General features: G+C 39.7%; 1 protein-coding gene across 1 annotated transcript; it reads right to left on the bottom strand.

Annotated features, from left to right (window-relative positions):
- Nucleotides 1-182: 182 nt before the first annotated feature.
- Nucleotides 183-11,006, bottom strand: CIBAR1 (CBY1 interacting BAR domain containing 1). The gene is made up of 8 exons (XM_081951596.1): nucleotides 10,930-11,006; nucleotides 9,010-9,244; nucleotides 8,447-8,515; nucleotides 6,870-6,971; nucleotides 4,666-4,794; nucleotides 3,685-3,798; nucleotides 2,555-2,674; nucleotides 183-1,967 (listed from the first exon to the last, which is right to left on the bottom strand). The coding sequence occupies exons 1-8, from the start codon at nucleotides 10,959-10,961 to the stop codon at nucleotides 1,875-1,877; spliced, it is 894 nt and encodes a 297-aa protein (XP_081807722.1). The 5' UTR covers nucleotides 10,962-11,006; the 3' UTR covers nucleotides 183-1,874.
- Between the last annotated feature and the right edge of the window lie 16,865 nt (nucleotides 11,007-27,871).

The raw sequence follows: 27,871 nt of genomic DNA, 5'->3' as shown, positions 1-27,871 counted from the left end.
TTTTAGTTACTTGAGGTAAAGAGATTATAGTTCAGTTTTAGGTTTTTGCACATCTGCATTTTAATTACCATTGATGGAAGTTAAGTGCTTATTTTCTTTAGTTTCAAACTTAGTGTTTTGTAGTTTAAAAACATTGTGCTATCGGCATCAGTTTCAGAATCACTAAGACAGGATATAAATACTTAGTTTTTAAAGCATTTTTTATTTTTAAAATATGATAACCTACAATTAAATAGAATGGATTAGAATATTGCTAATACATAATTAATAATTATAAAATGAGAAAAAAAATTAAATCCCATTTTTCTTCTAAATATGTGAATTTTGACTGAAAACTGAAAGCTATACTATAAAATGCTGAAAGGTAAACCATTTAATACTGACTCACACTTCTGTTGCAAATCAAATATGATTATTCAGTTAAACACCAAAGAATCTGGCTAAGGGTGGGCTGAGAAAATTATATTCAAGCTTCAGTGACAGTTCTCCAATTAGATGGCATGCTGGAAGATAGGGCTGGAAATAATTAACGATCAAGATCTTTCTGATACAACTTGTTTTCGACTTACAACTATTTGCTTAGTGACTGTTCAAGGTTATACTGGTATTGAAAAGTGACCTGGGATAATGTGATCATCATTTATAATCTTTCCTACCAGGTCCCCACAAGGTCAATGGAGGAAGCCAGATTCACTTAATGACTGCATGCTTAACAACTGCACTGATTCACTTAACAACTGTGGGGGAAAATAAAATAAGACAGAACTCAATAATTGTCTTCTCAACAGAATTATGGGCTCAATCATAGTTGTAAGTCAATGTTGTGGTCCACTGGTCTGCGGAGCTGGCAGCAGAGTTGGACAGCAAGGAGGTTGGGGATGAACATGGGCTAGTCCTGGAATTTGGGGACAGCTCGGACAAGGGCTCGGTCGGGGGTGAGGGCCATCTGGGAGCTATGTGTTGCCTCCGGAGCCTCCAGTCGGACAGCAGCGAGGCAGAGGAACACCTTCCCCTGTTCCCAGTGCACGCATGCACAGATCTGCCAGAAGGCAAGAACAGTTAAGACAGAAGGGACAACTCGGGAATAAGGCTTGGAGGTGATTGGCCCCTCCCACAGGACATAAAGGAGGAGCAAAGGCACATGAGCCTTTGCAGGAAGGAACTTGGTTCATGCTGATCAGTTTACTCCGTTTTGACACTGCTCCATGTGGCCTTGCCAAGCTAATTGCTAGTTAAGTCTTTGGCAGCGTTACAGGGCAGATAAAGGTAGCTTATCAGCCTTATTCCGAAAGACTTTGGCAGTCTACTGTAGGATTCTTTACAACTATTTAGGACTCATTACAGGCTGTGAATGAACATAATTCACAGCCTTTGAAATAAAGAGGGCTTTTGGGACTAAGCGTGTGCTTTTTACTGTATCAGGAAGCCTAGGTCAGAACAGTCAAAAACTACCTGTACTTTTTTAGAATTATAGCATTGTGTACAGGCCAAAGTAAATTTAGATGTTTTGACAGTGGATGGATTCTATAATACATCAAAGGAATTTATCAAGGTCATTTTATTGGGTTACAAGGGAATAACGGCATATTGTTTAATAAATATGAACATATACCTCATTTCCTTTTGTTAGTAGATAATCAATGGGAATATCTGTTTTGAAAACTTGGTTTCAAGTGATTGTCATAATTGACACAACTTTTTAAAAAATATCTCAATTTTCACAACTTTTGTACACAAACTATTAAGAGATCATAAGGTGGTCAAAATAATGCATGTTTTGCAGTAATTTTAATGGCTGTCCTTATGATATCTTAACATGAAATGTAAATACAATTAGTATTTTTAATTTGAGGAATGTTTTGTTGTGGCAAAAGCTATCTTTCTTCCTTAGTGGTTTCTAATTCTTCATCTTCCTCCTCTTCCTCTTCTTCTGCTTCATCTTCCTTAAGGCGATTCCTAGCAATCTGCTACCAAAGAACATAAGCTGTTTGAGAACAACTGAAAAGCATTCATTGGAGACAGAAAAACATTTTTGTAAAGTATTTTTTGTATGTAAGGATTCATTGTTGGCAAACTATCCTACACATCAACTATCTTTCTGAATTATATTTAATGGCTTACAAATGGAAGTATTTTCAGCCAGATTTTCTGAAATGAACGAATACATATAAGATGAAAAAATAAATTGGCACATAAGTTTTTAAATTTAAAAATCTGCTTTTAGTCCAAAACATACTGTATTTTACACACAGATGTATTACAAATGCTAGTCTCAATATTTTAAAATGGTACTAAAAAAGCCCCTTAAAACAAGTTCCACTATTATCCCTAATGAGGTTTTCATAAAAGATTTACACATCTGAGTGTATTCGCTGTTAGAAATAAAATGTTTTATAAATTCATTTTTAACTTTACTGAAGTGGCAAGTAAAGTGGGCATTCAAACCATTTGATATCTAATAGATTTCTAGTTAGAGATAATAGATTATTTGGAAAGGCTATATTAAAACATTTTTAGCACTTAGTAACAAAAAAATTCAAAATCTTTTTTTTACCTGAACTATTCCAGTACAAGTTCTGGAAGAACCAGTTCTCTGAAGGGGAGATTTAGAATTTGCACGAACAATATCCAAACGGGTTTGATGTTCTGGTGGATAAAGTGAACTTCGAAATACCTGTTAATAAAACTTAAATGTTGATAGTGAGATTTGGAATGCATGCAGCAATTCTGAGGCACACACTTTCTCAGGAAGTTATGATTACCTAAGTACTATGCTGATTTAAGTGATATAAACATCACCTTAACACATTTCTTGGAATACTCCCAGTAGACCACATTTTAATCTGAACAGACTGGTGTAAATCAAAGTAGTAAGACTTCTAGGATGTATTGTAAAAAGCTGTAGAGAGAGGAAGTTGAATAATATTGGCTCTTCATCTCTTCTGAAAATATGTTGCCAGAGATGAACATCAGTCCAAAATCTGGATATTCGTTAATATGTGCAGGTCAAGCAGGAGAGGGTATCTACAATTGAAGTTTCCTTTATCACTTCAGTACTGAAGAGAAATCTATTTTTTGGAAGTCATTCAGTTTTAAATTATTAAAAGCAATTAAAGAAGTTTTGGCTGAATTTATGTTGCCTATGCTTGGCTTTTTACATCCCAACTTCTAGATGTGGAAGAATTCCTGCAAATTAGGTTAAAAGGCTTATTTACTTGCCTTCCATGTTGCAAAAAAATATTTTGAAGTGCTAGCAGCTCTTAAATCAGCAAAAATTATTTCAACACATTCCTTATACAATTTAGGGAGGCACATTACACTTTTAAAAAGTTAAAATGAGGAAGACAGAGTAAGTATCAATATTACTGTCATCCATTGCTTCCTATCACCAAATCTTTGATAAGAGATTTAATAAATTGCATCTCTATTTATGGACAGAATGAGCAAGAATAGGAAACCTTTCTGTTGCTTATTCAATCTAATTTTTGGTCTGCTTTAAAATATAAAGACTATATTCCTTGAGATTTTTGTTTGTTGAATAGAATCATATGCATTTTAAAATATATTCAATTATCCAATAAAGTATTATTTAAACAAATTACTTTGCAACAGCTAACTTTTAAAACTAATACGCTACAAAACCAACTGACTACAACTTTACCAAATATGCATTTGGTCTCTTACCTCTAAATCTTCATTCTCATCAATATTTTGTATATTTTGGAATGCAGCAGTATAAATTTCTAAGGCTTTCCCATGAAATAACATTTCAATTGTAATGAATTCTGAAAGTATGTTCTAAAAATAAAGGGTAGAATATTATATATTTATATATATATATATATTTATTTATCTATCTCTTGATTTATGACAGTTGTGGCAATAATTGAGCCATGACTATCAAAACTAGAAAACTTTACTATGCTTGAAAAAAATAATAATGTTCAATTTACAGTTTGTAAGTCTTTGTATAATTGGTGCCTTTTGTACAGGATGACTAGTATCTGCCTAAAAGAGATCAGTGCAGCCACAACTTATTTCTGAACAGTTGAGTAGAATACTTGTTCTTTCCCGACTTCAACTGGGAAAAGTTTTTATACACTTTTTTGTTTGAAGGTTTCTTATGTGAAATGTAACAGCATGGACCATCTGAGCATTATTTTTTCCACTCATCCTAGTATCTGGCTCAGTGTTAAGTACTAAATTCAGATTTCATTTATTTACTAAAAGAACTGCCTATTCCTTAGAATTAATACATTTTAATGTTAATCTATTCAAATACTAATTGCACTACAATTCTGTAATTTTAGTATGATCAAATTCTGTAATAAATCTGAGCAGTGTTCTTTCACTGTAAATATTTTAACAGAAGCAGCAATTTGCTGTGGCTAAATTGTATCTCTGACATGCACTGTTTAAAAACTGCCAGTTTTAATTATTTATTGAACGTAATTTGAATTCTGTCACTAAATTTGAACATGCCAATTTTAAAAATAAAATCAGGAATTCTATTCTTTCTAGGGTCCTCATATGGAGGCTAACCAACTTGGCTCACTCATTTGCAAGTTCATTAAATGTGTGGAGAAGTTTGTTCCCATTTCAGAAAGTCTGTTAACCCCACTATCTGTATTGCCTTGTTGCTTTGTACCAAAATTACGTACTTACCTTAATATCTTTTATTTTTTGTTTTTCAAAATTGTCAATTGTTTCTTCCAACTGTCGACTTGTTCTAGTTGCATCCAGAGAGGCTCTCTGTAATTCACTTTCAGCCTTAAAAATAAAGTGATTTTTTCCCTACAACATACGCTTTCCAATGTTCTATTTAAAAATTATTAGATAAACCGCCTGAGAAAGCATAGTGCTGTATCTATAGCCCCTAGATAAGATACCCTAAATCAATTATGTATTTCCCACAATTTGAAAAGTACTACAAACCTTATAGAAAATACAATTCTAAAAATGTTTCATTGCTGTTTTAGATAACTATGTTAAGTGCGAAAGATTCTGTAGACGGCAGTGATTGCAAAAATATATCTAGTTTACCTACACTACCGTGTTTTCCTGAAAATACGACCTGTCCTGAAACTAACACCTTGCTGCATTTTTCACGTGGGCAAAAATATAAGCCCACTCCTGAAAATAAGCCCCCTGGACAACCCCCTCCCCGGCCAGGCAAAGCACTGCTCACTGACCTAGCGGTATCTCGAAGGCGCTGAGCCGGGGGAGACGAGGGCGCTCACGTTGATTGCTGCCTTCAGGATACCGCTAGGTTGGGGAGTGGCAATCTGCCTGGCAGGAGGGGGGAGTTGCCAGGTGGCTGCTCCCTTGCCAACTGGCTCCCGAAGAGCCAGGCATAGCCTCGGGTGAAGCAGCCATGAGGTGACCATGCTCATGAGCAGCCGCCCGGAAAACCCCCTTCTCTAGCCGCGCAGAACGCCATTCACTGACCTAGGGGGTATCCCTAAGGCACCAAGGCACGTGGCGCTCTCCCCAGCTCCCGTGGCTTGGCACATTCGGGATACCCCCTAGGTCAGTGCATGAAGCTGTGCCCGGCTGGAGAAGGGGGTTGTGTGAGCGCCTGTTCCGCCCCCGCCGCGCTCCAAGCGTAACTTCTCCGGCTTCCAAACTCCAAAACTCGGCTGCCGAGTCTTCCAGCAGCAGCCACTCTAGGAGTGTGCTCTATGGTTGTGGCCCTATTAGGATCCTTGGGAAAATGTTTCTAAAGATTTCTAAGATAAAATGAGAAAATGTTTCTATTTTTCTCATCTGGAAACATTATTTGCAATAGATGTGCTAATAAAGCACTATTCTTTCAGTCTTTGATTCCTAAGACTTAATTCAAAGATTTTATGGACGTTAAGCTGATTTGCTGCTGTAGTCGTTTTTAACTTTAGGAGTAATATTTTTCTTAGTATTTTGACTTTATTTAATGTTTAATTATTTTTATTTATACTACAGATACCCCACTCTTTATATCCTTAGGAAATAAAACAATAAAAAATAAAAGTTAAAATACCATAAGAACATTCCATTTAAATCTAGATAATGCCCATGCAATGAACCATGCGAGTCACTGAACTGACACCATGAGCTGTTCACTCCTAACCCTGGTCATTCTAATCAGTTTTATTTACAAATATTACATTAGGACTTAAATGATTATAGTTCTTTAAATGTAGCCAAATTCTGTAGTGTAATATGAAGATGTACAGCAGTTTGACTCTTGTATACCTAATTAAATTATCTATGCTATGTTTTATGCCAATACTAGTCATTAATTTTAATAAAAAAAATCAATTTAGTTTGCTAACGTACAAATTTTAATAATGTATATTAGTCAGAAAACATGCTACCACTCTTCTTTGCCTTCTAAAGTAAGGGATCTTTAAAGAAAATCTTACTGATCTTAGTATAGGTAGGTATATATAACTTATTTTTACCTTATTGGTGGAACAATTATAAATACAAAAAAGCATAATTATTAAGAGATCTTATGCTATTTCAAATTGACGACTTACCTGTGACTGAAGGTGTTAACAGTAAAGGAATATGTTCTAAGTTATAGAAAATACTACAGTATGTCTGATATTTAAACAATTCTTTCTGTATAAAAAATCAAGTTTATCAGATTATCAGACAGAGATTATTGATAACTTCTGGTTTTTAGTAAATCTTGAAACTATAACAAATTAGGGAGCAATGAAATAATCCCATAAGCAGGTAATTACTTTTAATTACTGGATAATCAATTGTCAACTAAGGAATTTTAAGAAACAAAATGTAAAAGAAATTGTACTTGATTTTTTACATGTACCAATCTTTTTCAACAGTTTAACTATGTTTTAAATAAGAATGTGCGCAAAGGATACAATAATATGCCGATCAGATGGATTTCGTTGACGGGTCCTCTCCAATTGAGATAATTGTTTTGCTTCTCTGTTCTTTGCTGTTAAAGTTGCTTTGAGATCCTCCTGCAAACATATTGTAAGCATTTCAAAAACTACATTTAAAAAAAAAGTTTCGAATTATTTAAATGTTTGTGGAATACTTAGGCATTTGCTTAGACTATTGATTTAATAATAACGAGAGGTGAAGTTATTGCTTTTCAATAAAGTATTTCCCCCAATTTTTTAGAATTGCTGTAGGATGAACTAATAGGTAACTTTTGTTTTTCCAGCATCCTGTTTTCCAAAGTCTTGGGCATCAAATGAGGAAAACAGCCATTTATCATAACTGGATCTTCAGCTATTGGTATCTAGAGCAGGGGTGAGCAAGGGGCCACTTTTCTCAAGGGGCCACATAAGAAACTGGAGACACTGTTAATGGAGGGCCATCCCTACCTCCCATGTTGCCCTACTGATGCCGCTGCCAGTGCCAAAGCCTTGCCTCCCTGCCGCTGCTGGCCAGACAATGGACAACTAAAGGGCCAGATGTAGTCCATGGGCCGTAAAATGGCTAGTCTGATCTACAGGACTATTGCTTCTGATCTGAAAGTACACACAAACTTCATGGGAGTTTATCCCACTTTAAAGCAACTGAAATTGAATAGCTGCTGCAAATGTAGGAACAATTTTTTGTAAGAAAACACTTACTGCATTCCATCTAGGTCTTGATTTAATAAGACAAAATATGAATAAGCCTTATTACTCGTTAATGCAGCCCCAATCCCCTCTTTGTCATGCAAACAAAACTAGCAAGTCTGTTATCTATTTTTTTCCAAGATCTCCATACAACAGTATATAACAGAAAATACTGAAATATTAAACCTTTTTTGATTTAATATTCAGTGTATTTATATATAGGTTTGGATGAACAAATGAAATTATGATTATATATACATGCTTCCTGTGTTAAATGTATTTTTGTGTAAATATATGCTTTTGAATTTCAAAGTTTTCTTGGATATTGCCAGTTTTCAATATCCAAACATGCAGAATTTTAATTACATGGCCAGTTATAGATTTTAGGACTTGATTATTTGAATTAAGAAAGACTAGAAACACCAGGTTCTTAGAGAAGTACAGATAGTCCTCAATTTACATCTGTTCATTAGTGACTGATCAAAGTTACAATTACACTGAAAAAAGTGTCTTATGACTGTTTTTCACACTTACGACCTTTACAGCATCCCCATGGTCAGGTGATCAAAATTCTGACACTTGGCAACTGACTTATATTTGTGATAGTTGCAGTGTCCCATAATCATGTTATCACTTTTTGTGACCTCCTAGCAAGAAAGTCAATGGGGGAAAAGCCAGATTCACTTAACAACCATGTCACTAATTTAACAACAGTGATTCACTTAACAAATGTGGCAAGAAAGGTCGTAAAATGGAGCAAAATTCACCTAAGGAAAGTCTCAACAAATTTGGGGCTCTATTGTGGTCCTAAATTGAGCACTAACTACCTTAAAACATGAAAAGGGGAAACAAAGTCTGTTACATACTCTCTTAAGTTTTATGATGGTCCCATAACATTTCAGAGGTTCAACAACTTTAGCTTCAAGTCTTTCTACCTATAAAAAGAGGTAATGATGAATCATTCTAGAATTTTTCATTGCATAAATTACCATTACTTTCAGTGAATCTGAAATAAAGAAAATAAGAAGGAAATTGCAGCGGAAAAAAAAACTTGTTCTGAAATAAATCTAATGACATGTTTATTAGCATACTCATCATTTAGTTTAAAATACAATTATTAATTTGCTGGTCATCTTTTAAAGTGAAAGATTACATTCAAATCCATCTTAAACACACAAACCCTTATTAGGGTATCTTAATATACTGAAAAAGGGGTTTAATTCTTGCTCTGGAAATTTTTCTGGAACGAATCAGAGGGACAACATTAGAAATGTATCAAAAGATTGAAAGTTCTATTTATGGGTAAGTTACACTATAGTATTAGATTCCAATAGCTCTAATTGTAATTCATTTATTATCATGGTCATAACATGCAAACACTCAAAATTTGAGTACTGCCATAAGAAAATGCATGAATGTAAATTTATACCTCTGCTTGGCGATAATCCTGAAGCTTGGAAAACTCATCTGCAAAATTTTTCAATCCAAGCTTTAAATTTGGTGTTTCTGTAGCGGCATAAGCATGTATCTCATTTACTAAAAGGTCTGCTTTGTCTCGTAGCCTGGCAGTTTTTCGTACATATGCTGCAAATATTTGGCATAATTCACCAAAATGTTTTTCCACATTTGAAACAGCTTCCCGTATTTGCCTGGTCTGGTTATCCCTATTTAAAAAAGAAGAGTTATGTTAATAAAGGCAAAGGGGTAGTGTTGAGAATTATAAACACACCCAACAATACCAGCTAACTTTCAACAAACTAATGGGGGGAAGCAACATTTGTTAGATATGAGTGTCCATTAAATCTGAATAGAAAATAGAACCTATACAGATAAATCTTGATTTATAATAATCTTGGGTGACTGGATGGGAAATAAGACTTGGCCTACAGACTGCAACTGCCCTCTGTGCCAGTTGTTTCTGCTGATCTGCTTCCTCTGCCCCTTGGGATTCCCCAGGTCTCAACTGGCTGCTAACCTGGCTATTCAGCCGGCAAGGGAGCTTAAAGCTGGTCAGTAGAGTAGTATTTCTTGTGAAACGAGGGGGGGTGGGTCTTTTTTTTTTTAATGAGGTTATGTTTGTGGAGCTTCCTTAAAAACAACCACCTACAGTTTCACTAGAAACACTATTTGCTAGAATAGCATATAGGCTATCCAACTATACTGCTTTTTCCTAACCTTCCCCAAAGCATTTAAGACAGAATTTGGTATTAGACCTGGAGTTTATGCAGGCCCTGGTTTAGTTTATTGTTTTAATCTGGACTGTGAGATTGCATGTTTTAAACTGTTTTTATTGTGTTGTATCTCTACGCTGACCTGAGTGGAGGGGAATTGCTGGCTATATGATACATGTAAATAAGTAAGAAGTTATGCCTACATGAAAGTAACTGCTTTTAGGAAAAACAAATCATTAGTCAAACATGTCATACCTAGAGAATAATACTTTCCTGCAGTAGTGGCTTGCAAAAGGCAAGGGACTTAGATGGATGGATATGAAGTTATACTTACATGAAAGCAACTGGTTTTAGGAAAAGCAACTCATTAGTCGAACACATCATAGAGAATAAATACTTCCCTGCAGTAGGCAAGTATGTATAAAAGGTAAGAGACAAAATCCCCTTTGCTTATCACATTGTTTTGCGACCATAACCCGACCATACGTGACCAGTTTATTGAAGTCCTGTCCTAAAGGCAATGGCGCCTCTCGCTCGCCCCTTTTAATAAATGGGAGGGACACGGTAAGGCGGTCTTTAGTTCATTGGTCAAAAATCGATCCCAATGGCTTTTGGGCCCAGGGAGAGAAGCCGGGGGAGCTTCTCTCAACGGACGAGGCCCCGAGCGCGCTGCCACGCCGGTGATGGACCTGGGGGCTGGGAAAGGAGGAGCGAGCGCTACTTCTGAGGGCCTCGCGCGCCTCATTCAGGATCAGAGCGAGGATGCCGAGACAGTCTCCAGCGTTTCCCGCCAAAATACTAAAGCCGGGATAGGGAGCTTTGGCCCTTTTATGATTTGTGGACTTCAACTCCCAAAAGTCTTGTGTCAGCAATCCTGGCTGAGGAATTCTGGGAGTTGAAGTTCACAAGCCATAAAAGGGCCATAGCTCCCCATCCCTGCCTTAAAGCATACGCTGGACTACCATTCCCATATGCCCTGATCGAGATGAGGAAGGATGCTTTTAAGTTGACAAACCCAAACCCCTTCTTCTTCAACAACAGGGCGGGTCGGCCGTCGCCGTACCCGGACAACGCTACCCTCCATTCCTGGGCGAGCACACCCCCCACGCCAGGGAGTGTGCCACCCGAGCGGGCTCCTCCAGACCGGAAGCCTCCTTTGCCCCTCCGCGACCCGTTACCTGGCATCCAGCCCCCTGCCCAGCATCAACATGGCGATCGCCACCGGCCGCGGGTGCCGCAGACGGTTGGGAGGAAAGTGGATGTTGTGCGCATGCGTTTCGCTTCTCTCCGGTTGCCCTGGAAGCCAAGCACCGCCCACCCGGCGGTTGATGCGATGCTGCTCTTTGCTTTTCAAAAAATGGCCGATTGGAGGCGTTCGAGTCATCCTTGTTGCCATTTTTTTTTCTCCCTTCCACAATCTTTGGCAGAGTCGGGGATGATACTTTACGTTCTCTCCTTGATGTAACGTTATTTGCATTTCTGGATAACCCATCTCCGATGCACTAAATCAGCAGTTCCCTAGGTGGCAGTAAAATGATAGGAAAACTCTTTACTTCCCTCTGATCTGGTTTTTTTTTTTGCAGCTTAGATATGGCAGCCTTATATTTTGGGATTTTCCCAGGGAGACCTAATGGGAACTCCAGCCTCATTTTCCTTGTCGATTCAAACATCTGTTTTTTTTTTTCTCCTGGGAGTTCAAGTGTTGGCTGTATAAAGGCTGACTAAATCTATTTCTGTGGGAAAGTGGAGAAAGAAATGCCATTTATTTTCAACTTCTGCAGGAATGGCTATTGCTCATGTGAAGGAATGTGTGAATGTGAAGGAATGGCAAAGGAGACCATGATAAGGGTAGCCAAGGTTTTTGCTATGTATGAATTAAGTGTTTTCTAGTTGAAAGCTGCAAAAGCAAATGGAGGAGATACTTTAGAGAAGTTTTCGTAGTCCTCAGTATTTCCTTGGAGATGTTACTCCTCACTTCACCATTACACACTAAAAGAGAAGTTAAGTGAGTGAATGGCAGAGAATCCTATCTTTATTATTCATAACAAAAATTGAATGATACCATTCAAAAATTAGCACAAAAGGAGGTGATTAGCTTCATGCTCCAACCAGGGAATCATCTATTAGGTTCTAGTACAGATAGTCCATGATTTATGACCAGTCATTTAACTATTCGCAGTCACAGCGACCTTAGAATGGGTGCTTTACAAACACTTCCAGCCATTGTAAAATATTGCGCCACCTTGGTCATATGCTGTATTTCTGGCACTTGGCAACCCATTGGTAGTTAGAACCCTTTGCAAATGGGTTTACGATCGTGTGGTTTCCATTTGCAAGCTTCTTTGCTGGCTTCCTCAGAAAATCAGTTCAACGGGGAAGGTTGTGAGAGGAGGGGAAGTTGGATTTGAATGGCTGTTTCCCTAGCATGCTGAGGGGTTTCCCCTCCTCTCCATACAAAGAAGGAAATTCTATGGAAAGAGCTGCGGTGGCACAGTGGTTACAATGAAGTATTGCAGGCTAATTCTGCCAACTGCCAGCAGTTCATTTCTCACCGGCTCAAGGTTGACTCAGCCTTCCATCCTTCCGAGGTGGGAAAACTGAGGATCCAGAATGTTGGGATCAATATGCTGACTCTGTAAAGCACTGTGAAGTGGTATGTAAGTTTAAGTGCTGTACCTATTGCCATGCACTGGAGGAATGGACCTCAAATCTGGCACAGATGTTAGGGAACACCAGCATTCGGAACTAGTGTTTTCCTTTCCTCTCCAGAAGGCTCAGAAACACTAAAAAAAAAGGACAAATTGGTAGTGCATGCAAATTTTCTGAGCCTTTCTGATCGTTTTGAGTCTTTTTCTGGAAAGGAAGAGAAAAATCCCTCAGTGTACTGGAAGAACAAATCTCAAAATTGGAAAAAGTGCTAGCAAATGTCAGCATTCTCATGATTGTTCTCTCTAGTGGGCTTGATGACCGTAACTGGGAGAGCCAGGACTGCAGTTGTTGAGCAAAGTGTCATGTGGGATCTTGCTTAATGACCACTTTTCTCAAAAAGCAAGATTCTGGCCCCAATTGTGGTTGTAAGTGGAGGATTACATGCAGTGGCGGGATTCAAATTTTTTTACTACCAGTTCTGTGGGCATGGCTTGGTAGACATGGTGTGTGGTGGGCGTGGTATGGCTTGGTGGGCGTGGTGTGGCTTGGAAGGCATGGCAGGGGAAGGATACTGCAAAATCCCTTCCCTTCCCACTCCTGGGGAAGGATACTGCAAAATCCCCATTCCCATTCTCCGAACTACTCACAATTTCCGCTACTGGTTCGCCAGAACCTGTCAAAACTGGTTGAATACCACCTCTGATTACATGTATTAGAAACAAGATGTGGAGCTAGAATAACATCCTGCTGTTTTTACCAGTCTCTTGGAACCCTATGGAGGCATGAATGCAAGAGTGAGGAACAAACAGCTCTTCAACGTAGTTAGCTGAAGGTTTGAGGGAGATGGGTGGTTCAGAAATGTGAAATATAAATTAAACAAACATGAATGGGATGGTAGTACAACATTTTGTGGTGGCCAGTAGTTCTTTGTGGACCACAGAGTACCGTTTCTGAGGCCATTGTAATTCTAGACATCTGTTAAACAAACATTTGTAAGTCCAGGAGTACCTACAGGTGAAACTCAAAAAATTAGAATATCGTGCAAAAGTTCATTTATTTCAGGAATGGAACTTAAAAGATGAAACTAATATATGAGATAGACTACATGCAAAGCAAGATAGTTCAAGCCGTGATTTGTCATAATTGTGATGATTATGGCTTGCAGCTCATGAAAACCCCAAATCCACCATCTCAGAAAATTAGAACATTGTGAAAAGGTGCAATATTCTAGGCTCAAAGTGTCCCACTCTAATCAGCTAATTAAGCATAACACCTGCAAAGTCTTCCTTTAAATGGTCTCTCAGTCTGGTTCAGTAGGAATCACAATCATGGGTAAGACTGCTGACCTGACAGTTGTGCAGAAAATCACCATTGACACCCTCCATAAGGAGGGAAAGCCTCAAAAGGTAATTGCAAAAGAAGTTGGATGTTCCCAAAGTGCTGTATCAAGGCACCTTAATAGAAAGTTATGTGGAAGGGAAAAGTGGAAGAAAAAGGTACACAAACAGCATGGATGACCGCAGCCTGGAGAGGATTGTCAGGAAAAGGCCATTCAAAAGTGTTGGGGATTCCAGCCTGGATATCAACTATTGAAGCATTTTCATATCCAATAATATATAAAAAGGAACAAACAGCAAAATATGTAGAAATATTGAATACAGAGGGTGAACTCAAACCTATTCAAGAGTTGAAACAAGAAGGAATAGAAATGAATTGGTATTCATACTTACAGATACAATTTAGATATAATGAAGATAGAAAATCAATAGGTCTTTACAATGAAATGACTGAGTTAGATAAAATTTTAATTGGTACTGATGAAAAAGTAATTAAAAAACTATATGGATATTTATTAGAGACTAAATTACAAGTTAAAGAAACTATGATAGCTTGGGGGGAAAACTTTGGGTATGGGATAGATTTAGAAAAATGGCAGAAACTGTGGTCTCAAAATTATAAAATGACAATGTCAACTGCTTATAGAGAAAATTTGTATAAGATGTTTTACAGGTGGCATCTATCCCCAACGAGAATTGCAAGAATGTCCAAGAATAAATCGGAAAAGTGTTGGAAATGTCATCAGATACCGGGTTCATACTACCCAGTGACGTGCAGTCAGGTGAGGCAGGTGAGGCACAGCCTCACCACTCTCATCATGAAAAAAAAAAAGTAAAAGGAAAAAGCTGAGCTAGTTGCTGCCTCACCGTGGATGACTCTGCTTAACCTCACTGGTGCTCTCCCTCCCCAAGTGTAGTGACTTCCTCCCCAGGCCCCCATTCATTTCTCTCTCACACACACACAGCTGGATAAAACTATATAAAAATCTAGCCCAGCTTCACTGATTACAAGTTTGAAAAGGCAATGTGGCTCCACCTGCAATCAAACTACACTTGGGGAGGGAGAGCACAAGCGAGCACTGAGGAGACCACAGGAGGAGGCAGGAAGCCAGGCAAAGAGCCATGCTGTAGTACACACACTTCCCCCTAGCCTCTTTCTTTTGGAAGGCTCGGCTCCCCTCCGGCTTCTCTGCCTCTCCTCTCACCCCAGCCTGCCAGCAGGAGGTGGTGGGTGGGCTTTATTGTGTTCCAGGCATTTCCCACCCAGACAGCAGGCTGCATTTGCAATGGTGGAGGTGTTTGGGAAAGGCAGCAGGGGAATGGGGGGGTGGGGGTGGGATGGCAGAGGAGCTGCTTTCAAGCCACTGGAAAAGATATCCAATCCAAATTTTGTGTGTGTGGGGTTTGTTTGAGAGTGAGTGAGAGAGGGAAGGGGTAGGAGAGATAGTCCAATCCAACTTCCGTGTGTGTGTGTGTGTGTGTGTGTGTGTGTGTGTTTGAGAGAGGGGGAGGAAGGGAGAGAGGGAGGAAGGAGGGGAAGGAGAAGAAAAAGAAAAAGAAAGAAGGAGCAAAGGAGAAAAACAAATGCTGTCGCTTTAAATTGGAACTGAGCATGCCTGGCTATGGAATTCTGGGAGCTGAAGTCCACAAGTCTAAAAATATTTGAAACCCAGCACTGTGTCAGTGCCTCACCAGTCATAAACCTCACCGCACATCGCTGATACTACCACATGTGGTGGACTTGTATTGAAGCTAAAAGATACTGGACTAAAATCCACATCTGGTTGGAGAAAATGATACATAAACACATAGACCTCAAACCAGAGATCTTTTTACTGGGAATCATACCAGAAATTTACAACAAAGACTTAAAATATTTGATTCTAAACGTTTTAACAGCAGCTAGAATCGCATTTGCAAAAAACTAGAAAAATGAAATGATACCAAAACAGGAAGAAGTTATTCGAAAGATAATGGAGTGCGCTGAAATGAGCAAATTGACATTTGAAATTAGAGAACAAGAAGACGAGCAATTTTATAAGATATGGGATTTGTTTTATCAGTGGCTGGAAAAAAAAATCTGGACATGAAAAATGTTTTACCTATGTTTTAATTGAAGGAGAAAAGTGAGAATATAATAATGTTGTTAAATAGACTAATAACGATACAATGTTTTAATTGAAGGAGAAAAGCAAAACATAATAATCTTGTTAGACTAACAATAATATAATGAAACACTGACATATATATGAATAATTTAGAATTTTTTGTTATAAAATGAAGGATAAAGATAATAAATGAACCAATGTACATTTGATAGAAGATTGGTAATATAATATATAACTTTAACCATAAAGATACCCTGTTGAAAGCAGCGAAAGATATACAAACATAAACACTAGGTAAACTCTTTTATATTGTAAAAATATTTAAAATGAGATAATGATTGCATAAAGGTATGTTGTTGTTAAGCAGACAATCAAGAATGTAAGAGAATTAAGCTTATTGAAAAGAAAGAAATATTAATTGTAATTGAACATATGCTGCACAATGAAAGTGAGGGTTTTGGCTATATTGGATGGAAAAACTGGGATTGTATATGTACTTGAAAATACGGATGTAAAAGCACTTGTAACCAAACGACATGCTATATGTAATGGATGAAAATTTTTTAATGTTGTCTTTTATGTTCAAAAATAAAAAAACATGGAAAAAAAGTGTTGGGGACTTTCACAAGGAGTGGACTGAGGCTGGAGTCAGTGCATCAAGAGCCACCACACACAGATGGATCCTGGACATGGGCTTCAAATGTCGTATTCCTCTTGTCAAGCTGCTCCTGAACAACAAACAACATCAGAAGCGTGTTACCTGGGCTAAAGAAAAACAGACCTGGTCTGTTGCTCAGTGGTCCAAAGTCCTCTTTCCTGATGAGAGCAACTTTTGCATCTCATTTGGAAACCAAGGGCCCAGAGTAGGGAGGAAGAATGGAGAGGCACACAATGCAAGATGCTTGAAGTCCAGTGTGACTCTGTTGATTTGGGGAGCCATGTCATCTGCTGGTGTTGGTCCACTGTGCTTCATTAGGTCCAGGTCAACGCAGCCGTCCCTCAGGAGATTTTGGAGCACTTCATGCTTCCTTCCGCAGACGAACTTTATGGGGATGTTCACTTCATTTTCCAGCAGGACCTGGCACCTGCCCACACTGCCAAACGCACCAAAATCTGGTTCAATGACTGTGGGATTACTGTGCTTGATTGGCCAGCAAACTCGGCTGACCTGAACCCCATAGAGAATCTATGGGGCGTTGCCAAGAGAAAGATGAGAGACATGAGACCGAACAATGCAGAAGATCTGAAGGCTGCTATTGAAGCATCCTGGTCTTCCATAACACCTCAGCAGTGCCACAGGCTGCTAGCTTCCATGCCACGCTGCATTGAGGCAGTAATTGCTGCAAAAGAGGCCCAAACCAAGTACTGAGTACATATGCATGCTTATACTTTTCAGAGGTACGATATTGTTCTATGTACAATGCTTGTTTTATTGATTGCGTGTAATATTCTAATTTTCTGGGATTGTGGATTTGGGGTTTTCATAAGCTGTACGCCATAATCATCACAATTACAACAAATCACAGCTTGAACTATCTTGCTTTGCATGTAATGAGTCTAGCTCATATATTAGTTTCACCTTTTAAGTTCCATTGCTGAAATAAATGAACTTTTGCACGATATTCTAATTTTTCGAGTTTCACCTGTATAACGGTAAAGGCACCAGGCTAGAAAGAAGGAGATTATGAGTTCTACTCCAGCTTTAGGGATGAACTCAGGTAGGTGCTCTTGGACAAACTATTCTTGCTCATCCCTAGGAAGGAGGCAATTACCTCTGTAATCTTGCCAGGAAAACTGCAGAAACTAGTCTGGGCAGTTGCTTGAAGTCAATACTGACTTGAAGACAACCTCCCCCCCAAAAAAAACCCCTTAAAGTCCACTATGAGTGGCATACAATTAAAACCAGTACAATACTTAAAAATGACCATCTCAAAGAACATCACCTAACAAGTGAAACACCTAGCAAATCAAAACCAACAGATGAGCATACAGTACCACCAACTTATTCGAAGAGCTTGAGGAAATTTTTTTAAAAAAATGTCTAAAGGCTTGCAAAGGAAGTCCAAGATTTCTAAGAGGATGCTATTCCAGGATCAGGTCTTTGCACTGTACTTGCTGTCATCTGCACTGGTAGAGAATTGCCATATATGTATATAAGGCCAACTTATACCATTTACCATTCTTGGAACTTCTGATATTTTTGTTAAAAGATTTTCTATAGAACATGTAGCTTTGACCTCAACATTCTTAAATTAAGACACTAAATATAAGACATATTGAACTTTCAGGTGGTGCAGATATGGAATCAAATCAGCTCAAATTCTGAAATGATTAAAAATGCACATTTCTGGTCAAATGCCAACCCTTCATAGCCAAATTATCATGCCCAGGCTCTTGTTTTCTGCAACTACAGACTTCCAGTGCTTATATGAATGTATGTCTTGGAAACTATGCGACAGTACAACTCTTTTCCTCTGGCAACCTGCCAGACAATACACTTGAATATTTTCCTAAAGTTCTGCAAAGACATTTTGCTTGAATTTGTTTTCTCTGTTTAGTAGTAAGCAAACAGTAGGTGGCATTCACTTAGTATAATTTGAATTTTTATAGTATGGTTTTCTTGGCTGCTGTTTATGGCTAATTTTAATTTGTTTTATAATATTTTTATTCATCCCCATTGCTCAGGGTTGGGTGAGTGAAAAAAAATTAAATATACGGAGAGAATAAATGAGCAGTATCTGGTTAAGAAAAAGAAAAACCTTTTTCTTAACTTTGTTGAAAATAGACCCCTGGAGTTCCCCATTCTGAATCCCCAGCCCAGATGGCACATCACTTGCCCACAGATTCCTGAAATATTAGTTTTAATTTACTGATGGTACATCCCAGCAGGTTGCAGCAAAATGGGAGGAGTGGGGGAAATGGTACAAGTATAGAAGTTTGGTATTAAGGAAATATCTTGTGCATTAGGAAGCTGGAGCCCTGGACTTGCAATTACCAGGATGTAAGAAAGAGCTCATGAGTGTAAAAACAAACGGTAAAAATTGTAAAGTAATTTGATCATAGGGAGAGACAAGGGGCTTCTTAGCAGAAAAAGGGCAGCTTGTAAGAAACCTGGAACTAGTGAGAGAAATGAACAAAGCCTAATTTGGAGAAGATACAAAAGGTGTGTTGTCAGTTGCACAGAACAGATGTAGAGGCAAGTGCAATTCTAGGGAGTCCACTGAGGAAAATAGACCCAGAGAAACCAAGGTGGGAAGAGACGGCTAGGAAAAGTCAAGGAAGTGGCTAGCTTAGTTCAATGTTTCGCAACCTCAACAACTTTGAGATGTGTGGTCTTCAACTCTCAGAATTCCCCCAGCTAGCACGATCTACATTTTTCATGATTTTTAGAACATACAGCCATGATGGGCAAGTTCCATTTATGGTTGTATGTTGAGGACTATTGTAGTCCATTTTGCCAGCCTTTTGTAAGATGGAAAATGCTCCTTCAATATGTAACTGATGTTTATGCTTAAAAATAATAGGATTCATGCATTTTTATAAGAAAAAAGCTTAAATTAACAGAAAATGCTTAATAGAAAACAGTGGACATAACAGTGGTGGGATTCATTTTTTTTTTACTACCGGTTCTGTGGGCATGGCATGGCTTGGTGGGCGTGGCTTGGTGAGCATGGCAGGGGAAGGATACTGTAAAATCTCCATTCCCACCCCATTCCAGGGGAAGGATACTACAAAATCCCCATTCCCTCCCAATCAGCTGGACTCAGGAGGCAGAGAATAGATGGGGTGGGGCCAGTCAGAGGTGGTATTTACCGGTTCTCCAAACTACTCAAAATTTCCACTACCAGTTCTCCAGAACTGGTCAGAACCTGCTGAATACCACCTCTGGTACATAATCTGAAAGATCAACAGTAAGAGTGTATTTTTTGCATGAATATGTTGGGCTATTGCACCAACTTACTATTTAGAATAGGGGTGGACAGCTATGTCAACTTTACCACCTGTGGATTTCATGAAAATCTCAGAGTTAAAGTCCACAAGTCAGAAAGTCCATAGGCCATAGTTGCCCATCACTGACGTAGAGTCATTATGATTGAACTGCATTAGAAGATTTGTAATAACTAACTAATTAACTAACTAAACAAACAAACTCTTTCTGAAATTTTCAGCCTTAATTAACATCTATCTTTGATTATATCCCATCTTGACTGCTTCAGTATGCTTTATGTGGAGACTCCTGGGTAAAAGGCTTGGAAATTACCATTGGTACAAGCCATGATGATTGAGTAGTTAAGTAGTGCATAAAACATGATGTCTCTCTTGCTAGAGTTTCACTGCTTTCTGGCTCCTTTCTGGTTTCATTTTTTACTGCTGTTTCTGATATTTAAAACTGTAAAGTGCTTAGGGATTGCTTGTGAGGGACTGCTACTCCTGCCTTGAACTTGACTTGCTATTTGCATCAGCAAGAGAGGGTTGTCCAAGAGAGTTTGCTGTTGGATGCTTCTGAAGTTATGGAAGTTCTCATCCCGAGGAGAAAGAAATGCTATATACACGTCTGTAGATCCTTCAGGAAAAGTTGAATATAAATATCATGAATAATAAAAATAAAATGTAAACAAAAAACATTGAATAAAGATACTTTTCAGTTGTGTGATTAATATTAGGGCTGGGCAAAACATTCAGAAGGATGTTTCACCAAGTATGTTGATGTCAACAAAGCAACCTTCCTCAAGGCACTTAGGTCGACAAGTCCTCTTGAAGGCTGAGTGTGTCTGTTTCTAAACTGGGTTTGCAGAATCAAACCACACTTCTTCTGGGACCACCAATGAAATGGCAATGGACTGTTTGGGCACAGCATGTGTGAAACATGTGGACAACATTCCTGGAAAGTGCATCTTCCTCAACACTTTAAGGATGTTTAATTCGTCTTTGTTCTTTTCATCTATGCTGAGCAGACTCCAAAACTAGAATTGATCTCTTTGGTCAATGCATTTTGTAGGTTGGCAAGGAACTTCACTATCCAAGAATTTTGGGTATTAGTCCCACCATACTCAAAGGAGTCCTGCTTGGGAAGGTTGATACATCTGTTCACAGTCATCATGCGGCTGATCAAAATGTTCTTCTCTACTAAAAAATGACTACAGGTAGTCCTCAACGTATGACCACAATTGGGACCTTTTTGCCACTGTTGTGAAGTGAATAGCAATAGCACTTAGACTTATGTACCACTTCACGGTGCTTTACAGCCCTCTTTAAGTGGATTACAGAGTCATCTTAATGCCCCCAACAATCTGGATCCTCATTTTACCCACCTCGGAAGGATGGAAGGCTGAGTCAACCTTGAGCCAGTGAGACCCAAACTGCCAAACTGCTGGCAGCCAGAGATAAACAGAAGTAGCCTGCCGTACTGCATTCTAACCACTGTGTCACCAGGCTCTTGAATCACTACAGTTGTTAAGTGAAACGTGGTCATTAAAGCAAACCCAGCTTCCTACATTGACTTTGATTGTAGGAAGCTGTGTGGGAAGGTTGCAAATAGTGCTCACATGACCTTGGATTCTGTAACCATCTGGTTGCGAAGCTGGTTGCTAAGCACCTGAATTTTGATCATGTGACCAGTTGTAAATCACTTTTTTTCATGTGTTATAACTTCAAACAGTCACTGAACAAATAGTTGTAAGTCGAGAATGACCCGTAGACTCCACTGGAGGAAGAACGTGAGGACAGACAGAACTAGATTGTCTGTGTAAAAATAATTCAGAATGAAGCTTAAATTGCTCTAAACATTTTCCTATATTGAACATGTACATTTTGGGCACAATTAATACGAAAGAGGAAAATGTGGGGAAAATGTATCTGTAATCAAAATGAACTGTCTGGGCTATTCAAGCTTTGTTTTCATGTTACAAAAGAAGGGATAATCATTTAGAAAGATAATGTTGAGTCTTTGGTTGACATGGCTGATGTGTCCTGTGTCAGGGTTCCAAGTAACACCCCCAACAAAAGAAGACTCCAAGGCTTGAGTTTCCTCAAAATTCCATTTTATTAGAGATGTCATATTGGCACATCTGGGAAAACACAAATCTGAACATTTGCAGTTTTTCCCCACCCAAATGAAAGTTCAAGACCCTGCCCATCACCCACATGTCCAACACATGATCCAATCAGACACCATCCAAAACTCGAGATGCCTCCCAATCACACCATTGGCAGCTGCAGGGCAAGGTGTCCTTGACTCTCTGAGAAAGGAATGTTATTTTGACTATATATCACCCATATTCCATATAACCCCCCCTCCCATTTTCCCACAACCCAATGTAAAAGATGGCTTCCAGGTCTGACACCCTGATTTATGGAGACATAAAATGCTGAATTTGGCTACAGGATTGAGGGATTGGCAAACAGGACATGCGGTGAGGTTTATGGCTGCTGAGGCACACAAGTTAGTTTCTTCACCTTACCCTCTGTTGTGAGATGTAGGTCAGGAGTGTCAAACTCAAGGCACATGGGCCAGATCCAGCCCATGGGGTGCTTAGAACTGGCCCGTGGAGCCATCGGTCGCTCGCTCTTTCACCCGCCCGGACCACCTCGGTGCCACTCTGGCTACCTCCATCTGTCCATGCCTGGCAGCTGCGCGACATCATCAAGATGAAGAGCAAGAGGGAAGAGCCCGGCCGGAAGAGGGCCTGCCGCCACTTAGGCAGGGCACCGAGGCCCCTTTGCCTCCAAGCCACTTTGTCTTGATGACATCGCCGCAGCTGCCGGGTGTAGCCGGACGGAGGTAGCCAGAGCGGAGCCGAGGCGATCCGGGCGGATGAAAGAGTGAGCAAGCGATGGAGGATTAGGCAGCGTGATCCTTGCTCACTCACCCGCTGGACTGCCTCGGCGCTGCTCTGGCTACCTCCGTCCATGTCCAGAAGCTGCGGTGATACCATCAAGATGAAGTCCAGCGGAGGCAGAAAGGTTCTCAGTGCTCCCGGACTTCATCTTGATGATGTTGCCGCAGCTGCTGGGCTCGGAAGGATGGATGTAGCCAGAGCCGCGCTGAGGCAGCCTGGCGGGCAAGCGAGCAAGCGAGGATCAGGCAGCCTTATTGTCCCTCCCTTGCTCGCAGGGAAGCACGGAGAAGAGCACGAAGTCCAGCGGAGGCAGGAAGGTTCTCGGAGCTCTGGGAAGCCCTGGGGAGTGCTGAGAATCTTCCTGCCTCCTCTGGACTTCGTGTGCTCCTCACGACTGCAATAGATGTCCAGAAGTGGCTTTTGCGGCTAATGGGGTTTGGGCTTCCAGCCCAACAGCCCCTGACACTTCTGGATGTCTATTGCAGTCGCAAGGAGTGCGCAAAGTCCAGAGGAGGCATGCAGGTTCTCGGCGTTCCCGAGAACCTGCCTCCGCCGGTTGCCCATCTGACATGGCCCCATGTGTGCGCCTCCTCCTCCTCCTCCTCCCTCCTCTTCCTCTTCACTCCCAAAAGGCTCTTCTCCTCAGAGCTTAGCGGGAGCCGGGCACAAGGGATGGGAGGAAAACCACCCCTTGGAAAACTTTGCAGGGAAGGGAGGCGCGGAACCAGTGGGGGTGGGGATGCCCTGGAACACCCCCATGCTTTGCTGGCAGCCACGTCTCCTAGGCAAGTTTGGGGAGGTCCTAGGAGGCCGGCTGCGCCGCACAAGCTACCGCCCACGAGCGGCGATGGAATGGGTGGGGCAAGAGAGCAAGGGGGGCCGGGCAGGTGCTCCATGATGAACCTCTTCTAACCAGAATGAGCATCCTCTACTATGAGGCAGGAGAACTGCGTGCCTCACCTAGTCTGACTTTTTAGGCGTTTTATGATCGCTCAGCACAAGAAACAGGTTCCACACGTTGTTGACGAAAAACACTCCATTTTATATTATATACATCAGCTAAACTATTAAAAGCAACATACAGAGAGACAGCAATACGGTCTCATTACAGATCACGTAAAACAGTTAAGCAGAGTCATATATGGTGAGGCAGCAGCTAGTTCAGCCTCTCAGGTGAGAGCTGAGGTGAGGCTGAGCTAGTTGTTGCCTCACTGTGGATGACTCTGCTTAACTGTTTAAAAAAGCCTCTTAAAAAGCACCTTCTACTATGAGGCAGGAGAACTGCGTGCCTCACCTAGGCTGACTTTTTAGGCTTTTAAGTCTCTGCTTAACTCTGCTTGTGCTGAGCGATCATAAAACACCTAAAAGGTCAGACTAGGTGAGGCACGCAGTTCTACTGCCTCATAGTGAGGCACGCAGTTCTCCTGCCTCATAGTGAGGCACTTTTTTAGAGGCTTTTTTAAACAGTTAAGCAGAGTCATCCACAGTGAGGCAGCAGCTAGCTCAACCTCACCGCAAGCTCTCGCCTGACTAGTTGAACGGTAAATGTGAAAATTCTGCAATTTTTATACCAAATAATGTAAAATTGGTGAAGTTAAATGGAAAATAACTTTATGATACAGATGAGTAGATAAATACAAGCATTTAATTTATCTTTTCCTTTTTTTTCTTTCATGATGAGAGGTGAGGCTGTGCCTTACTTGCCTCACCTGACTGCACGTCACTGATGGCAACAGACTGGTCTCTGGGCAGTGTAAGCAGAGAATCACCCATGTTATAAAAGCACCAGGAGTGTGGTTAATTTCCAAGTCAGTGCATTGTATTACTGTACGGTATACAGTGATAAGTTTCTGCAATTTAACAAGGTGCAGTAAGTGGGGATTTTCTATAGGCAAACTTGGAAAAGACATGTACAAAACCTATTTTAGAAGGCTTAATATCATAGCAACAGTCAGCAGATGGTGGTGTTGCATTACATTTCCTGATGTCTTTCATTTGGGCATTTAAAATTGTTTAGTTCAGAGCCTAAGGAACAAGAAGAGAACTTTCCTTAAGTCTGGCTCAGACTAAATTTGAAGTAATACGTCCAGCATTGCTGCCAGACTGAGGTGTTGTTGTTTTTTTAAAGAAAAGAGGATACGTGTTTTGTCTCTTTGGTCCAACTTCCAAATCTTGTATACAGTGCTTGTTTAAGTAATGTTGGTTATATTTATATCCAATCATGAAACATAGCCATACCCTCTCTGAAGGAAAAGAGCTAAAGGATTTAAAATACTTGCTATTCCCTAACATGAAAATGTACTCATCCCAGCCATAGACATCATTGTAATCATGGATGACACTTTTTTCAAAAAATATATATTTTTCTGTTGGAAAAATAAATTATCAGGAAGAACTGATCCTGAGACAATAAGCCAGCTGTGCAACACTCTTATTTTTAGTGCATGATTCTACCTTGTGTAACATAACTAGTGATATAGTAAGACAAGAAAGTCTGTGGAAATGAGTTCGCACAATCCTGCTCTCTAAATTGTGCTGGCTTATTTCTTATTTTAGATTGTGGAGAAACTCAGTCATGATGCATTTGTATTTGTACAATTTATATCTTTTTTTCCTCCTTACATTCCAGTACTTGGGGTATAATATCAATTTTATTGCAAAAAAAAAAAAAGCTTCAAGAGTTTTAAAGCTTCAGGAATGAGTGTGTGTTCTAGATTTGACTTGGGAAATGATGTTGCCTCAAATCTCCAGTGACTGTGTGCAAGAATTCTTTTGTACAACATTTTTTTGAACCAGAGTTCAAATGTGCCTGCTAAGACTTGACTGCACCAAAGAAAGTATCATGCAAATAATGTTTTATTTTTTTGAATTTGTGATGAAAATAATTTTACTATTTTGTAAAATTTAGAGCAGCCGACTTCATGGTTTCAAGCAGTGGTGGGATTCAAATTTTTTTACTGCCAGTTCTGTGGGTGTGGCTTTGTGGGTGTGGCATTGCTTTGTGGGTGTGGCTTTGTAGGCATGGCAGGGGAAGGATACTGCAAAATCCCCATTCCCTCCCCACCGAACTAACCTTTCCAGCTCCATTCTCCCGTTCAGGGCAACAAAAGAAGATCAGCTGTGAGGCTGAGAGGCAGTGCAGGCGAGGCCAGCCTATTTGCCGGTTCTTCAAACTACTCAAAATTTCCACTACCAATTCTCCAGAACCTGTCAGAACTGGCTGACTATCACCTCTGGTTCCAAGGCTGAACAGGGAAAAAACATATGCATTAGAGTTTTTCTATGTGAAAATATTTCCTATATTTCCAGCAAGAAAATCTTCGGAATTTGAACATATGAAACTGACCTGCTCATTTCCAGAACTGAATTTTACTGTGCTACTTCTGTGAAAACAAAAGCAGACTTCTGTCCTTTATACAATTTCATTCTCTGGAAGCATGTTGGCACATAGGATGCTCATGAAATCATCATAAAATTGGTTATCCACTTGATAAATTTTCTTGGGACCTCCAATTTAAACAATCTTAACTTTAATCATTTCATAAAACTGAGACTCAGAGATGCTGTCCTCCGATCTCATTTAGTTTAGCATATGCAAATTGAAATGCTTATTTCAGATGTCAGATTGCATTTTGAAGCAACATGGATAATGAAGACAGCTCAACAAAACTTCATTCTAATCTTTTAATATTACTAACTTCTCCATGCTTTAAAAAAATAATTTCTGATGATATTATGCTCTTTACGGGTGCCCGAACTGAAAAGGTTTTTTTTTCAAGTGGAAATTCACAGAACTCTTTCTAGCAAGAGTTATTTAAAATGAAAATATAGAGATGTAAAAATTCTAATAAATAACTACGTTTCAGTTTAGAACAAATATATATTGGGGTCGTTAAGGCAGGCTCTTAAGTCTTTTATGGATAGCATTCTGGTTTACCAGACAGGAGGCAGCTGTCTTCATTGACAATAAGCAGGTCTTCAACGAGCTCTCTGAGAACCAACTCTTGCGAGCAGTGGTGGGATGCAACCAGTTTAACAACTGGTCTGGTGAGTGCGCGCTTCGCAGCATTTAATAACCAGTTTGCTTCTCGTGCACATGCAGTATTAAAAAAATGACCTTTTAAAACTTCAAAACTTACCTTCTATGTTAGCACCTATGAATAAAACAGCTGATGCACAGCAGTCCACTGTGCCACACAAATCAGCTGAGCTAAAAACAGAGAAATATAGACCAGGAAAGCACAGGGATGGGTGGGCGGGGCCAAATGCTCACTGGAACTACCAATTTGCCCAAACAGGTCCGAACTGGCTGAATCCTACCCCTGTTTGCAAGCAACATTTAGAAATTGGACTGCTATTTATATTTTGCTCAAAGTACCCCAAAAGATTATTATACTTATAAATAATTGCTGAAAAGTGAAAGGTGCCCAGTGCACATTATTGGAAGGTCTGAAAGCTACTAAATCATATTAAGAAGCATTAGCTATTTCTTGAAATTTACAGTTTTGTGGAAGTTTGAAGGAGCATCTCAAGGCTACATGATCACCTTTTCCAGATTGAATCTGCTCTCTTCTGCAAGGTAACATTCAAGAGAGAAAGCTTGTTCAAAGTCCTTACCTCAGTAGAATGCCATCTCCAGCCATGGTGGCAGAGTGGTTAGAATGCAGTATTGCAGGCTAATTCAGCTCACTGTCAGAAATTCCATCCTAACCAGCTTAAGGTTGACTCAGCCTTCCATCCTTCCGAGGTCAGTAAAATGAGGACCCAGATTGTTGGGGGCAATATGTGTACTCTGTAAACTGCTTAGAAAGTGATGTAAAGCACTATGAAGTGGTATATAAGTATATGTGCTATTGCTATCTACAGACCTCCTGAGGACTAGCTTTCTCAGGTGATGTTCCTCTTCTATAGAACGAAGCACTGTAGGTAGCAGGACCTCATCCACATTTTTGGTCTTTGGATGGTCCCTCATATAGGAGATTAGTGTATCCCTACACTAATGATGTATTACTTAGGTGTATTCTATATGATTGGAGATGTTTAGATGTTTTGGTGTTTATAAACCACTCAAAAACTATGAGAACTGAGCAGCATACAAGCCTAAACAAGCAAGTAAGCAAGCAAAGAAAGGAAGAAAAAAAAGTAGAGGGCCAATTATCCTTGACGGATGCATCTGTGTTTTCATCA

This window comes from Natrix helvetica (genome assembly GCF_964273705.1).
Source record: "Natrix helvetica genome assembly, chromosome: 4".
In the NCBI taxonomy this organism is placed as follows: Eukaryota; Metazoa; Chordata; class Lepidosauria; order Squamata; family Natricidae; genus Natrix; species Natrix helvetica.
Note: the sequence above shows the minus strand (reverse complement) of the source record. Positions and strands in the feature narration are given on the sequence as shown.